This window comes from Sarcophilus harrisii, chromosome 1, assembly GCF_902635505.1.
Source record: "Sarcophilus harrisii chromosome 1, mSarHar1.11, whole genome shotgun sequence".
Taxonomy (NCBI): Eukaryota; Metazoa; Chordata; class Mammalia; order Dasyuromorphia; family Dasyuridae; genus Sarcophilus; species Sarcophilus harrisii.
Window position 1 is genome coordinate 84,069,440 of NC_045426.1, and position 15,210 is coordinate 84,084,649.

The window sequence follows — 15,210 nt, forward strand, 5'->3', positions numbered from 1 at the left end:
ATGTTGCCACTTACTGCTGAGGAAAAAAGATATTCCTTCCTATTCCCCTTCAGTTTTCTCCAGAGAGCTGCCAGATCTAACTTTTCTATAATGTATTCATCCCTTTAACTTCTTTATTATTTTTTTATGGTTAGATTTATCCAATTCTGACATATGTGTATTTGTACATAATGTGTACAAATTTTGTACAAATGTGTATAAATAAGTGTGTAACTTAGAGAAAGTATTTGAAGAGCTGTCACATAGTAATGATAATAGCCAACATTTCTGGAGAGCTAACTGTGCCAGGTACTGTTGTAAGTGCTTTACAATTGTTATCTCATTTGATCTTCATAACCACTCTGGGAGGTGGGTGCTAGCATTATCCCCATTTTACAGACAAGGAAACAGAGTTTAAGTTTCTGGCCTAGAATCACACAGCTATTAAACGTCTGAGACTGGATTTGAACTCAGGTCTTCTGACTCCCAGCCCAGCACTTTGTCAGCAACACTTAGAGTTCCCCTTGACTGCAGGGGGCAGAATTAGGAGCAGCAGGTACAGGGAGGCAGACTTTATTTCAGGGTAAAGAAACTGCATTTAAGGTACAAGTTTCCCCTCCCTCTTAGTTTTCGGCATAGACTGGATGGCTACTGGTTGGGAATAGCCTTGTAGAAGCTCCCGCTCAGTTAGGAACTGGACTAGGTTCATTTTGCAGCTCAGGAACGCTGCAGTTCTTTTCTGCTGCTGGACAAGCCCGAGTTGGACACGAAAAGGGGGTGAGTGATGACTGCTGAGTGGAGACTTCAGGAGGGGTCCAGCCCAGAGCAGGAAAAGGGTCTCAGGAGGGAAAGAGGAGGGAAGGAGAAGCTGGGCCAGGCCAGACTGCAACTCCCCCCCTTTCAGCCCTTGAATCTTGTCCTCCCCCTTTCCCCAGGATGGAAGAACAAAGGCTTCTGTGTGTCACGCCGCCGGGGAGGGACGTGGCCAATGTCTCCATCAGCTTGTCCATTGGAGGTTCCAATATCTCTATCCCGTGGCTCTTCCAGTATCGGGACAATCCCCGAATCTTCAGCATCTCCCCCAATTGCAGCTATCCGTGAGTCCCTTCCACCTTCTGTCTCCCACCCCCCCTCACTTGAGGAGCTCCCAGTCCATAAGGGATATGAGGAACTGAGCGCTAACTCCTGCACTTTCCTTTGGGCTGTGACTGCCCCACACCCTGTGCAGGGTCCCACTTCCCTTCTGGACTTGGGCACTCATGGACACACTCATGGGTACCACCTCCCCCTGGAGGCTGCTGCTCTTCTGTATGGGAGGACAGAACACAAAGTCTCCTTTTCTGCACCCCCAGCGGCTCCCGCATTACCATCCAAGGGCAGAATTTGGACGCCGTCTGGCAGATGACTCTCGCCTTCGAGGATGGGCACAGGACAAAGGAGCGCTTGGTGAGCCCCAGCCCTGGGAGTCTTTTGAGACCTTTCCCTCCCCCTTCCCATGTTAGCGTGGGTGACCTCGCGGCCCTCAGCCCCCGTCCCGGGACCGGAAGAAGGGCTGCCAACCTGCCTAACTTTGGCCCCCAGGAGTGCTTCAATGAGACTCTCCCCACTGAGCGCGTGTGCTGGGCTCCTGCCTACGCCCACCTGCCGGACCTGGAGCAGGCGCAGGGCAACCTGAGCATCAGTGGGGACGGCTCTGTTCTCTACTTCCACCCCGACTTCCCCTTCTACCCCAAGCCACAAGTCCACCCGCAGCTGGGCCCCCTGAAGATTGACCACGGCACTGTGGAAATAAAGGTTCGTGGGGTGGGGGCTTCAGACGGCTGAGGTGTGAATTTCGAGACCCCAGACTCTGAGTCCGGGAGACTCTGACCCTCTGGGAGCAGGGAGCCATTGGCAGAGAGGGAGGGAGGGGACTGGTGGAGAAAAGGGACAAGAAGCTGGAGGAGAGACCATGTTCTTGTGTTCACAGTTTCCTGGGCTGAGTGCCGTGGCTTCCTGCATGGAGGTGAACATGACCGTGGGTGGCCAGAGCTGCCGGGCCAACCTGAAGAATAACCCCGTGATCTGCTATGTTCCTCCCTCCCTGTCCATCCCCCGCAGTGGAGCTCCCCTGCAGGTAGGACTTCCTGGGCACTGGAGCACAGATCCCTGGTCTCCCTGAGCCTCAGATTCCCAGCCCAAGGGTAGAACCATTTCTGGGAGCACGGAAAAAACAATTGGGACCCGAGCCTCAAACACTAGTCTTCTAGGTCCCGGGCCCACCCCTGCCATCTCAGGCCCTCTGCGACCCTGGGACCCCAGCAGTGCCGCCTCTGTCCCTCTGTGACCCTGGGACCCTGGCAGTGCCGTCTCAGGCCCTCTGTGACCCGAGGTGGGACGGGATTGTTCCCCCAACTGTGGGACCCCGGCAGTGCCGCCTCGGGCCCTCTGAGACCCTGGGACCCCAGCAGTGCCATCTCAGGGCATGGGGAAGGCACACCAGGGGATGCCATGGAAGCCTCACTCCCCTATCCAGCTTCAGTATCAGAAGCTGAAATCTTACCTAACAGAGCCAGGGAACCAGGAGCTACCCGTGGGCTGGAGATGCCCAAAGTGGGGCTTTGTGAGGAGGAGCCTGGGGGGGGGGGTTTGTAAGGGGAATCTAGGGGCTTTGCCAGGCTCAGGTCACAGCCCGGGGTCTGAGCTGGATCGGTTGGTCCCTAGATCTGCCTGAATGGGGAATGTTGGCGCCTCAGTAACGTGATACCAAGCTCCTCAGAGCTCCCCCAAGCCTTCATCATTGTGTTCTTAATCATCACCATGCTGGTGGTCTGCTTCCTGTCCTTGCTGCTCTTCAAGCTGTGGAGGAAGAAGAATAAGAGGCAGGGTGAGTCTCTGTCTACTCATCTTTCCCTTACCTCTTCCTCTATTCGTTTCCATGCCCCCTCATCGATCCGGGAGACCAAACAGAGTCCTTGAGGGAGGAAGCTCCAAGTTAAAATCTGGCCTTAGACACCAGCTGCATGATTCTGCACAAGTCACTTAACCTCAGTTTGCCTCAGTTTCCTCATCTGTAAAATGGAGTTAATAACAGAACCTACCTTGTAGGGTTGTTGTGAGGATCAAAAGGGATCATATTTGTAAAAATGCTTAGTACAATGCCTGGTACAAATAATGCTTATTCCCTCCCAAAGTGGGGGGTCTGGGGGTGATGAGTGAGGGTCTCCAACCATTTGTTGGGCACTTTGTTAAAGGCATTCTTGCTTGGGTGCAGGTCATAAGATGCTTTTGAGGTGAGGTCCCTTTCAGCTCTTAGACTGACTCTGAAGGAGCAGATCCCTGGTCTCAGTCACACTCCCTTCTCCCTCTCTTCCCAGAGTAGACCTAAAAGTTGACCAAATCCTCAGACTGGGGATTCAGGAAAGCTGCCTGTTATTCCTGCCCCTGGCCTTGACTGGGGCAAGTCACCCCCCCACCGGGGACTCCATTCCCTGATCTCTAAAACGAGAAGGCTGAGCTGCGTGATCTCCAGTTTCTCCCAGCTCGGAGACGGTTTTGTTCTTCGGTGTTTAGTCCCTTCCTGGGTCTGACATTCTATGTCCTGGGTCGTGAGGTCCCTCCCGGGCCTGACAACCTGCCCCCTGCACGCTAAGATCCCAGCGGGCTCCGGGGTCCTGTTATTCTAAGTCTATGCCCTTGGGACTAGACTCTAACAATGGAAAATTATAATGCATTATAGCACCCATTATGCTCTGCATGATGACTCAGAAAACTTGCATGTCTATTATCAATCAATCAAAAGATTATTAAGTATCTACCGAGTGCAGAGCGACTCTCTCCCCACTCGAATCCATCCTCCACACAGCTGCCAAAGTGATTTTCTGAAAGTGCAGGTCTGACTGTGTCACCCTCCCCCCACCCCCCCAGTCTCCCACCCTGCCACTCAATAATCCAGTGGCTCCCTATTACCTGCAGCACGAAGCATGAGAAGCTCCTGTGTTTAGCATTTAAAGCTCTTCACCAGGGGCCTCTTCTTTCCTTTCTAGTCTTCTCACGCATCTTCTCACTCGCACTAAGGTCCATCTATACTGACTCACCTGCACGAAGGCTTGCCCTCATCTCTTCACCTTTGCTAAGCCTAAGCCTGGAATCTCCCTTCTCAGTCCACTTTTCAAACCCCCTGGCTTCCTTGGAGACTTGGCCCTGCGGCCACCTCACACAGGGGGCCTTCCCCCGCCCTTCCTGGCTCCTGCCCCTGCTCTTCCCAGGCTACCTTCCACCTGCCCTGTCTGAGTCTTGTACACATTGTCTCTCCCTGGATGGAGGTGCAGAAAATGGCTAAAAAGCCAGAAGGAGAGAAGGTGGGGGAGAGGATCCAGCCCAGACTCCCTGGCATATTTTGGAAATCGCTGGGAGGAGGAAAGTGACGGGGGCTTTAAGGCCTCCTGCAGGTCTCTCAGGTCACACCCTGATGCCGACCGAGATAATCAGGGGACAATTGTGTGCCAGAAGATCAATGATCAGAGAAAACCAATTGCATTTGCCAATGGAGGGCTGGTGGGCAGGGAGACGGCTCTCCCTTCCACAAATGGATGCGATTGGACTTGAAGAGGGCTGTCTTGAAAGTGCTGGGGAGCATGTGTACAGAGCTAATTTCAGAGAAGAACCGAAAACAACTTGTTGACCTATATTCTGACAAGGGCTAATTTGGATGCCACAGAGCAGCTGTGGCCCCAGCCTTCCCCGAGCTGGGTGTGCATCGTTTGACAGGAAGAACCAGCCTGAATGTAGATGACCCAGCCCATGTTCCCCCATGTACCAGAAGCGACAATTATCTGGGGAATGGGGGCCGGCGTGGCTCTGTGACAGGAGGAAGCGGGCCCCTGGCAGGCGGAAGCAGGGCAGGGGGGGCAGGGACTTCCTCTGGAGAGTGGGCCACAGGTGGAAGCAAAGTTTCTAGCTTTGGAACAGGCCTTCTTGTTGGAGATGAAATGAATGACTGCTGGTGAATCCAGCTTAAAGAAAATGGGTTTGTGAGAAGCGGTGACCCTCGGGAATCAGTCAGGGCTGGTGAAGGAATCTAGGAGTCTGGTACAAAATGGTTCTTTGAGCTCCAGATGGTAGCAGAAGTACACATGAAGGATGAAGCCTGTTTACCTGAAGCATTCAAAGGAAGGTCTGACTAGGACAGGAGCTCTTTACCTGGGGAATACAAGCAGGTGTGGACTTGTGAAGCCAGGATTGGTTTATTATCTCTGGAAAGCGCCCAAGACAACATTCAGCATATTTCATTTTTTTTTAATTTTGAAAATAGCATTTCATTTTTCCAATTACATGTAAAGAGAGTTTTCAACATTCAACTCATTTTGAGTTCCAATTTTTTTCTCCTTCCTTCCCTCTCCAAAATGGCAAGTAATCTTATATAGCTTATACATATGCAATTATGTAAACATATTTCCACATTAGTCATGTTATGAAAGAAGATATAGAACCAAAGGGAAAAGCCATGAAAACAAAAAAACAACCACAAGAAGAGAAAATAGTGTGCTCTGTAGCGTTTCCCATCCTGAGTCCTTGAGGATTGTCCTGGACTGTTGTGTCAGCAGGGCAGGTGTCAGGGGTAGCCGTGTCCTCAGAAGGACCAGCTGATCCCTTTGTTTGAGTTCTCTGGTGGCCAGACTGGGGTGGAGGGAATCTATCTCAGTGGATGCCCTCTCTGCCAAGATATATCTCCATCAGGCCTGAGATTATGTTACTCCAGAGATGCTTAGCTTGGAAGAAATGAAGGAATGAGGTTCTGCCCCCCCCCCAGGAGTTCCTCCGCCTGAGCATCTTAACTGCACCCTGCTGACCCTGCTCCGGCCTCCGAGGCCTCAGCACCCTCAGTGTGGGGCATCTTCGGTAATACCAGGAAAGATGCCAGAGGCTTTATTCCCCACACCTGGACATGGGGGGGAGCCAACTGCTGGGCTCTGTGCTTTGGAGTCCCTGTGGACGGGGAGGCAGAGAGAGGAACGGCCGGTGACTCACTTGATGGAGTGACCAGCTGACAGAGGCCTATTGTCTGGTTGTGGACTCAGCCCCAGAGAGTCAGGAGAGGAACAAACAATAACACGAGGTCTGGGGTCACTGGCAAGGAATTCGATTCCTGCTATAAAATGGAAGACACAAAACAGCCGAGGAGTAAAGAGCCTCCCCATAAAAAGCAGACTTAGGTGGTCTATGAAGTTTCCTCAGAGAATGGCCAGGGCCCTGGGAAGCTGCCGTGTCCCAGTCTCCAAGCATCAGGGCTCCCCTCTCAGCCAATAACGGGATCTGAATGAGGGGGACATAGGGGAATCATCTGAGGGAGGAAAAATCAAGGCCCAGGGGCAGATTAGAGGAGCTGGGAGTTGAATCTCAGTCTTTTGGTCCCCAATTCTTCACCACTGTCACATTGCCTCTTATTGCTAATGAGTTCTTGGGATTTGACTCACTTGCTCCTGATTGACAGCTAAGTAACTCCTTTCTTTTCCCTCTGAAAGAGAAAAAAGAACAGCACTCATTATCACTTTATGCTTATCTGTTGGGGGGGGGGGCGGGAATGACTTAATGCAACCCTCAGTTCATCTTTAAAAGATTGCCCATTTCCCTCACTGGCAGGGAAGGTAGGTTATTTTTTCTTTGCAGATGGGTAGACTGGGGCCTGGGGAAATGTGACTTGCTTAAGGTTGTACGTGGAGTTTGTAATCTATGCAGAACTAAAATCTGAGTTTCTTGCTTCCCAGTGGCCCCACCTGGTGTGGAAAGTCCTGACTCACTGGTTGAGGTAGGGGTATGCTGTGGTCAGCACAGCTCTGAGGGGGGGTTGTTGCTCTCACAGAAATCTCTCTTCAAATAGACCCAAGAGGATCTCTGGACAGGAGTCATCGCGCTGTCTCCCTGCCCCTGCTCCGATCAGGCTCTGATTACAGGAATGGCACTGGTAAGGAAGCAGTGGCAAGGGATGGGTTGGAAGGGGGTCAGCTCTCTCAGAGCTTCACTGTTTCCCTTCCTCTCCACACACTAGAACCTGGCCCTGTTCAGCCGATATCATCCACGGGCAGCAGCAGCGGTTGTGGGGTTCCCCTCCTTCGGGTCAAGTCCATCTGTGTGGCCAAACTGAGTTCGGAGCTCCTGGCCGAGGTGAAGGATGTCCTCATCCCTCCTGAGAGGATACTTATACACGACGACCAAGTCATTGGCAAAGGTATGGGCTGGCAAGGAGGCTCAGGGCAGTCAGAGCAGGGGCGGGGGCTTGGGCCAGGGGGATAGGATAGGATGGAGGTTCTCCCCTCCCCCAAGACGCAGCAATGGTGAGGGCTGGCAAGGTCATTGTGTGGGTGAGGCCGGGCCAAGGGCCCAAGGTTGGGGGAATGGAAATGTCGGATCCTTTGGGTGCTGGGGGGGGGGGTGAGGTTGAGTCTCAGGGCCCGGGGATGGCATGGGGATAAAGCCAGGTCCATTCCCGTCATCCCTGAGGAGCTTTTCTCCTGCTCTTCACCCATCCCAGCCTCCTTAGGCGCCCTCCTCTTCTCTCCCCAGGACACTTTGGAATTGTCTACCATGGGGAATATGTGGATTCTTCTCAGAATCGAATCCATTGTGCCGTCAAATCACTGAATCGTGAGTGTGTCTGTGCTTGGGCCAGCCCTGTCTGGGATCCCTGGGCTTTTGCAGTCAGGCCCTTACCTGGGATCAGGGGGAGAGGAATGGAGGAGGAGGGAAGATGATCAGCCTTCTCCCCTTGTGGTAAGGGAAAGCCGCCCTGGCCGTGGGGTCAGGCTGCCCCGGCCTTGGTTCCCTTCTCAGGAAAAGGGCACACTACAGCCAGGGTCTGTGAGGGAGCGGCATCCCCCCAGGGTGCCCTGCCGATGGCTTGGGGAAGGCTTGCCCTGCGGGGGGCCGGTCCTCCTCCACCTGGTACAGAGCCTCCCTGACCAGGCCCCGGCTACCCTGAGAGCTTGCATGTTCTGCAGGGATCACAGAGCTGGAGGAGGTGGAGGCGTTCCTGAGGGAGGGCCTGCTCATGCGGAGCTTCTGTCACCCGAACGTCCTGTCCCTCACCGGCATCCTGCTGCCCTCCGAGGGGCTCCCCAGCGTGGTGCTGCCCTACATGAAGCACGGGGATCTGCGGCACTTCATCCGCTCCCCCGAGAGGGTGAGTGACCCCAGACCACCACTAGCCTTCCAAAGCGACTGCTGCAGCTCCTCCCGGGGCCCCCAAGGTTGCAGGTCTCAGCCTCCATCCCCTGAGATCGAAAGGGCCATGGCTTCCCAGTTGGAGCCCAGGCTCCCTTCTTGCTTAGAGAGAAACCTACAGCTCTGCCTTTTCTGCCTGATTCAACCTCCCCTACTTGCCCACGGTCTCCAGGCCATGTCACAGACCTTTGGGGTCTTCCTGCCCAGCCCATCAAGGGTCTGTTTCTCCCTGAACTCCCCCAGACTGACTTCCTGCTGGCCAGGCCATCTCTGAGAGTTAAAGCCAAGGGCAAGGTCTCTGAGCATCCAGGGGGACCTGGCCCTGACAGCACACCCGCATTGACTCTGTGATATCTTTTCAGAATCCCACAGTGAAGGACCTCATTGGCTTCGGGATCCAGGTGGCCCGAGGGATGGCCTACCTGGCGGAGAAGAAATTTGTTCACAGAGACCTTGCAGCTCGGAACTGCATGTGAGGAGCCAGCTGGGGGAGGGAGCAGAGGTTAGGGGGAGTCTGAGCCAGGGCAGAGAGAACCCAGGAGGGCTTGGGTCAGGAAGTCCAGGAACAGCTGCCAGATTCCAGGGAGACCAGCCCACAGACCAGCAACAACCTGGATGTGAGGTCGTGGGAAAATCTCCCCTCTGGCTCCCACATGTAGAACCACGATGAAGGTGGGACTAGACAGAAAGCTTGCTGATATAGGAGATTGAACCCTGGGCTTGAAATAAGAAGGCATGTTGCTCTAGTCAAGTCACATCCCTTCTCTCAATCTCAATTCTCCCACCTGTGAAATGGAATTGAATTAGCTTACCTGCAGGGCTGACCCAGACAAGCCAGCAGAGGGGGGCAGAGAGGGCAGCCCCGCTCCCTGACCATCCCCTCAGAGGCCCCTGCCCCCATCTCCCCAGGCTGGATGAGACGTTTACAGTAAAGGTGGCTGACTTTGGCCTAGCCCGGGACATTGTGGACAAGGAGTACTACAGCATCAGGAAGCACAGTCACGCCCGGCTACCGGTCAAGTGGATGGCTCTGGAGAGTCTGCAGACCTACAAGTTCACTACCAAGTCGGACGTGGTAAAGAGGGGCTGTTTCTCTTCTCTCCCTGCCCAAACCCTACCTGTCTGATCAGAGGCAAGGAGCCCTCCCCTTCTCGTCACCTACAGAATGGGGTCTGCATCTGTGAGCCTCAACCAAGGGGACAGTTCCCCTTTCCCCTTCCTGGCCCCTTTAGCCTTCACAGTCTCCCTTTATAAAAGGACTAGCTGACCCACTGTAGCCCGACTCTCCCCAGACAGGGGCTAACCTAAAAGTGTAGCCTCCCAGCCACCACCTTTGCATCCTTCAGAGGGCTTTCCTTCAGCAGCCTCATGAGCTGCAGGTGGGAGGCGCAGGGGATGGCACCCGATTTTATAGCTAGGGCTCAGAAAGGCACATTGCCATTCAAGGTCACACAGTCAGTGTCAGACTCAGGGTAATGATACTTGGTCACTCAGTGCTCTAGAATGAGTCACTATTGTCACGAATATGAATTTGCCACAGATAGTCCTCAAGGTGATTCACCCCCTTTCCTCTTCCTCCCCCACAGACAGATAATCAAGAATTGATTCTAGAGTCATTTCTATCATTCCTGGATCTCAGTTTCTCCTGTCAAGCAGGGGGAGATTTTCTGTGAGGGTCGGGTAGAGGAGCAAAGGGGCTTCAGGAGGATGGTTTTGGGAGATTTGAGATCTAAGGGGGAATGAGGAAGAAATGTGAAAGGCCATTTAAAGGATAAAAAGTCTGCCATAAGCCTCGGGCACCTCATCTAGAGCCAAGGGGGTCCTGTGGGGAGTTGAGAGGACCCTTCTCAGGCTGTAGAGTCAGAGAACAGTTGAAATGGCTTTCCACTGACTCCTAATACTCTGTCTTCTTCATCCCCAGTGGTCCTTTGGGGTCCTCCTTTGGGAGCTGCTGACTCGAGGGGCATCCCCATATCCCAACATCGATCCCTTTGACATTGCCCATTTCCTGGCACAAGGCCGACGTCTACCCCAGCCCGAGTACTGCCCTGATGCCCTGTGAGTACCATGAAGGCACTAGGGAGTGGGGCACAATTCGCTTGAGGGAAGGGGCTGGCTGTATTAGGTTGGGAATCAGGATGCCCTGGGGCCTCTCTGGGTTTGTTTTCTCCTTTATAAAATGAGGGGATTGGAATGGTAAAGGGCCCTTTCAGTTCTCATTTGTTACCCCCAGATGATTCCAATGTTCTTTTTTGGAGTAAGAGATTCATAAATTAGAACCATACTGGGCAAGTCACTTAATCCCAAATGCCACAAAGAATTAGAACCAGAAAGGGTTTAGGCCTTTACACTACCTAATCGCCTCATTCTGGGGAAGGAAATGAGGCCCCCAAGAAGTGCTTGGTCAAAGTCATAGAGTCTGATGGATAGAATCAGGATTCAAAATGAGGTCTGGTGTATAGAGTGGGCACACAGACCCTGGCTTGGGAGATGAGACCCTTGGAATTCAGACCTAACCCTGCCCTAACTTACTATGAACTTGAGTGATTCTTTCCCCAGCTTGTGGGCCCACTTCTCCCCTGTGTGAAATGAAGGGGGTGGGACTGTTGATCTATAAGAACCCCACTGAGTTCTGGTTCAGTGAGACTTTCTTGGGCTGGGGCCCGAGCTCAGGGAGAAGGTGCAATTAGATGAGTGTGAAGCGGATGGCAATCTGTGTGCCCTCCTCCGCTCCCTCCTCTGAGGATGTCTGTCCTTCCCAGGTATTCAGTGATGCTCCAGTGCTGGGATCCCGTCCCCACAGAGCGGCCAGCCTTCGGGGTGCTGGTGAGGGAGGTGGAGTGTGTCTCGGCCTCCCTCCGGGGGGAGCATTATGTCAACCTGCACAGCGGCTACGTGAACCTGGAGTGTGGCCGTAGCTTGCCCCCCTGCCCCAGCTCTGAAGATGAACTGGACCACAGTGAGGAGGAAGAGATGGGACCTGAGGAGTCAGGGAAGAAGGATGAGGGAAAGGAGGCCTCCAAGCAAGTCGGGGGTCGCCGGCCCCTCTCGGCACCTCCCCTCACTACATGACAACTGCTCTTGGGAAGGATGCCCTCTGAATTGGGACAAGGACCTTCCCAAAGCGATATAGGTGGCCCGAGGGATAGCCTACCTGGCCTGGATCTGGGGGCTTAGGACCCAGAGCGGGCAGCTCAGGGAAACTGAGGGAAGGAAGAGCAAGGCCAACAGACAGAGCCCCTGGCCTGGTCTGACTCAGGGCTCCCCAGCTCTTGGTGCTGGAGAGAAATGCAAACATTTCAAGGCCCATCCTGGCTGCTGTCCTTGTTCGGGAGCCCTGGTCCAGCTCCATGCTTATAATTGAGGTGGTTAAGGGACAGGGGGAGGACAGGTCATCCTTCCCCTCCTTCCCTCTGAGGAAAGAATGGGGACAGGACCTTTTTCAAATGGTGTGAAAAGAGGCACAGAGCTGTCATTCACCAGCTCTAATACCTACAGAGGATCAGGGGCAGGCCCCCTATCTCCCTTCCTCTCCAGGCATGGTGGTCCCTTAGTGGTTATAACCACCACTTCATTTCTTTTGAGACCCCTTAAATGTTCAGCCAGTTTGGGGAAGAGCTGGCCTTACAGAGTGCTTGAGGATCCTACAAATACTTCCTCCCACCGATGCCTGAACTTTCATCATTATATTTTCATTCATTCCTTGACCTTTTATTGAAAAAAACATTATTCTGGAATCCCACCTTCTGTAAGAATAATCCCTCCCAGGTCCTCCTTAATTTGAGTGTTTTCCCTCTGAGACCATCCCTGATTTATGCTGTTGTTTGTATATAATTGTCTTCATGTTGTCTCTGTCATTAAATTATGAGCTCCTTGAGAGCGGGACTGATATTTGTGTATTTGTTTTCTTGTTTTGCCTTTCTCTGCCTCCCCAGTGATCTCCCGGGAGCTGCCTTCTCCTCCAACAAGAGGGGCGGGCCTGGGAGTCCGAAGAGCCAGGTTCGAGACTTTGGCCCTGCCACTTGTGACTTTAAACAAATCCCTTTTCTTCTTCCTCTGAAGTCAGGATGGGGCCTAGAGTCCCCGCTTCCACCTTGGACAGGCCGTGTTCTTCCCTCCCACTCGGACATTTGGGGATTCTGGATCTAAGGCCTATGGGACCTGCTGACATTCGGCCCTCCTCATTGGGCTAAATCTGGACGTCAGCCTGTTGTTCCTGGCCCAGACACCATCCCCCAGTTCTGTCCGCACAGTCTCAGCTGAGTTGGGGGAAGGGAGGCTGGGAATCTGTAGGGAGGGGGGCCTGGGAAAGGAAGGAGGAGGGTGAGGGTGAGCCATCCATTGTAACCAAGGCATTCAGACTTCTATTTATACCAGCCTCAAGGCCATCAGCACAGCAGGCCAGGCGGGGACTGGGGGCCCGTGAATGGCTGCTTTCCCCAGAAGGGGCTGCTGAGGGAACGGGGGAGGGAGGTTCTCAGGCGGAGAAGGAAGAAAATGTAAAAAGCACAGAGCTTTCCTCCTCTTCCCCTCATCCTGTTCACCAGATCAGATCCATTCCAGAAAGTCTACTATTCACTTAGAAAATATCTCCTGCTGGCTTGGGCTTCTGATTCTCTCATCCCTGGCCCAGCCTGGCTAAGTTGCTCGAAAACTGTCTGGGTAAAGATAATGTCCCAGGATCAGCCGGGCCTTCCCCCCAACCCACATCCCATGCTTTGCTGACTTTCTGGACTTTGGGTTTCCTCCATCTTAACCTGCTTTGATTGACAGTAAGCAAGAAACCCAGGATAAAAAAAAAACCAATTTCCTCTCAGTCCCTTCCTCTCACAGGGCATCCTCAGTTTCCCCACCTGCAAAATGTAAAGATCAGGCCACTTGGTTTCTAAGGTCCTTCCCAGATGGAAAATTCTGATGGTCAGAGTTTCTTGGTCATTGCCCCAGCCAAAGGCTATAAGAAGACCCTCAGGCTCTTTGCCAAAAGAGTGTGGGGTCTGAACTCCAGCAAGAGGAACAGTGTGTTGACCATACTCTGGTTGAAATCCATCCCTTGTGAGATCACTTACATTTTGAGAGACAGTTAGTAGTATTTTGGGGAGGTTCATCCTGGCTTAACAGCTGGTGAGGCTGATCAAGAGAAAAGAGTTGAGGTGACCAAAAATTCAGCTGTCTAAATCATCTTCCTCAAGTGCCTGTCTAACCATGTTACTCCTCTACTTAACAGACTCCAGTAGCTTCCTATTAGTTGCAAGATCAATTATAAAATTCTCTAGTTTGCAAAACCCTTCCTAACCCAACCCCTTCACACCTTTCCAGCCTCCTTACACCTCACTCCCCTCCAAGGACTCGCCCATGCAGTGATACTGGCCACACTCTGTCTGTCTGAAGCATGAACATTTTCAACCCCTTCCTTCTGTTCCTCAGGCCTGGAATTTTTTCCCTCCTTATCTCTGTTTCCATCCTTCCCTGGTTTTCTTCAAAGTTTCAGCTAAAGTCCTATCTTCTATACCAATTGTCCTTTCCCAATCCTCCTTAATTTTAATGTCTTCCTTCTGAAACCATCCCCAATTTATCCTGTCTCCATCTTATTCATATATGTCTGTTTGCATGTTTTCTCCTCCATGAGCCCAGGAGCAGCTCGTTTCTTAGGAGCAAGGACTATTTGGATTTTTTTTTTTTTTTTGGCTTCTCAGAAACTCTAGTGCACCACACCCTTTCATCCTGGCTGTGGGAGCCAAATAGCTTCTTGCCCATTTTTGATCATGAGGGACTCTGGGTTAGATCATCTGCCTTTCCTGATCATTGCCCACTGAGAATTCTTTTTTCATTCTGGGATCCTTTGGGGGATAGGAGAGGAGAGGCAGAGTGAGACATAGGATCCTAGGCTGAGGCATTTGGGACCACAATTAGGCTCCAGAGATGGGGATCTGACTCTTAAGCTTTGTCTGCTCATATCTGGAATGGGCATGGAATTTTCCAAAGCCTGTTCTAGACAGTATCTAATGTGCTGAATTTGGAACCAACAGGACCTGGATTCCAGTGCCACCTCTGATGTTTAAGAACCAGAGTTTAATATATTTATTGCCTTAAGGTTTGAGAAATACTTTAATATTCTCTCAATTTGATCCTCACAATAACCTTTAGAGTTATCTCCATTTTACATTTGGGGAAACTGATAACAAATGTCTGAAGTTTAATTTAACCTCAGAATTTCCTAATATCAGGCCCAGTGTTTCATCTGTTACATCAAGTAGCTATTTAGAGATGTCAGTAAAGCACTTTTAAAATCTTTAAATCAATGTATAAATTATTAAGGGCAGCTAATATGGAATGCCAAGCTTAGAGTCAGGAAGGCTCAGTTTGCTGAGTTTAAAATCTGGCCTCAAACACTTACTTGTATGAATATATGTATGTATCTATGGACCTGAGCAAGTCACTTAATTCTGTATGCCTCAGTTTCCTCATCTGTAAAAATGATCTGGAAAAGGAAATAGTCAATCTTTGTCAAAAAAAAAAAAAACCAAATGGGGTCACGAAAAGTTATGCTGGAACAACAAATAATCAGTTATCATTATCACTAACAATCCTCAGAAGCAACCTGCACCAGCTGAGTGTACTCCTGAGCAGAGTTTAGAAGCACGGGTACATAAGTTGTCTAGGAAAGGAGGCCATGGAGCCATCCATGCATGGCCCAACAAAGGCTGAAGGTCACCTACTGCTTTAGGCCATGGGGAGCAGCTGCATTTCCATCCTGGTTAAGTGCAATGAAAACAGAGCAAGACCTGGTCTCCATCTCCCTCCAAGCCCTCCAGCTATCATTTTTAATAGCTATTCTCCTGACAGTGAAGTTTCCCATTAAATTATATATTCGGGCTTAGCTCTGACCCAGCTCTAGCTTTGATGTTGCCCTTAATATCAGGCTGTTAATTCCTCATTAGGAATTTCCAGAACTTCTTTGTGTGCCCAGTTCTGTGTTTCACCCAGGAGATAAGTCCCTGTTGGCAAGATGGCACTCAGACGTGTGGGAAGGGC

The 15,210-nt window shown here is 51.8% G+C and overlaps 1 protein-coding gene across 3 annotated transcripts in view; it reads left to right on the plus strand.

Annotated features, from left to right (window-relative positions):
- Positions 1-12,067, plus strand: part of MST1R (macrophage stimulating 1 receptor) — a 30,780-nt gene extending 18,713 nt beyond the window's left edge. Inside the window, exons 9-21 of one of the 3 annotated variants that reach the window (XR_004232898.1) lie at positions 915-1,076; positions 1,332-1,425; positions 1,561-1,773; positions 1,949-2,095; positions 2,683-2,845; positions 6,821-6,922; positions 7,007-7,186; positions 7,522-7,602; positions 7,956-8,137; positions 8,541-8,650; positions 9,132-9,253; positions 10,100-10,236; positions 10,941-11,029. Coding sequence is in view for 2 of the 3 variants with exons in the window: in XM_012543515.3 (XP_012398969.2) it covers positions 915-1,076; positions 1,332-1,425; positions 1,561-1,773; positions 1,949-2,095; positions 2,683-2,845; positions 6,821-6,922; positions 7,007-7,186; positions 7,522-7,602; positions 7,956-8,137; positions 8,541-8,650; positions 9,088-9,253; positions 10,100-10,236; positions 10,941-11,250 (2,047 nt within the window). In the remaining variant the exon portion in view is untranslated. Of the gene's footprint in view, positions 1-914; positions 1,077-1,331; positions 1,426-1,560; positions 1,774-1,948; positions 2,096-2,682; positions 2,846-6,820; positions 6,923-7,006; positions 7,187-7,521; positions 7,603-7,955; positions 8,138-8,540; positions 8,651-9,087; positions 9,254-10,099; positions 10,237-10,940 lie in introns of all 3 variants that reach the window. The other 2 variants (XM_012543515.3, XM_012543516.3) reach the window with 2 other exon arrangements.
- The last annotated feature ends 3,143 nt before the right edge of the window (positions 12,068-15,210 follow it).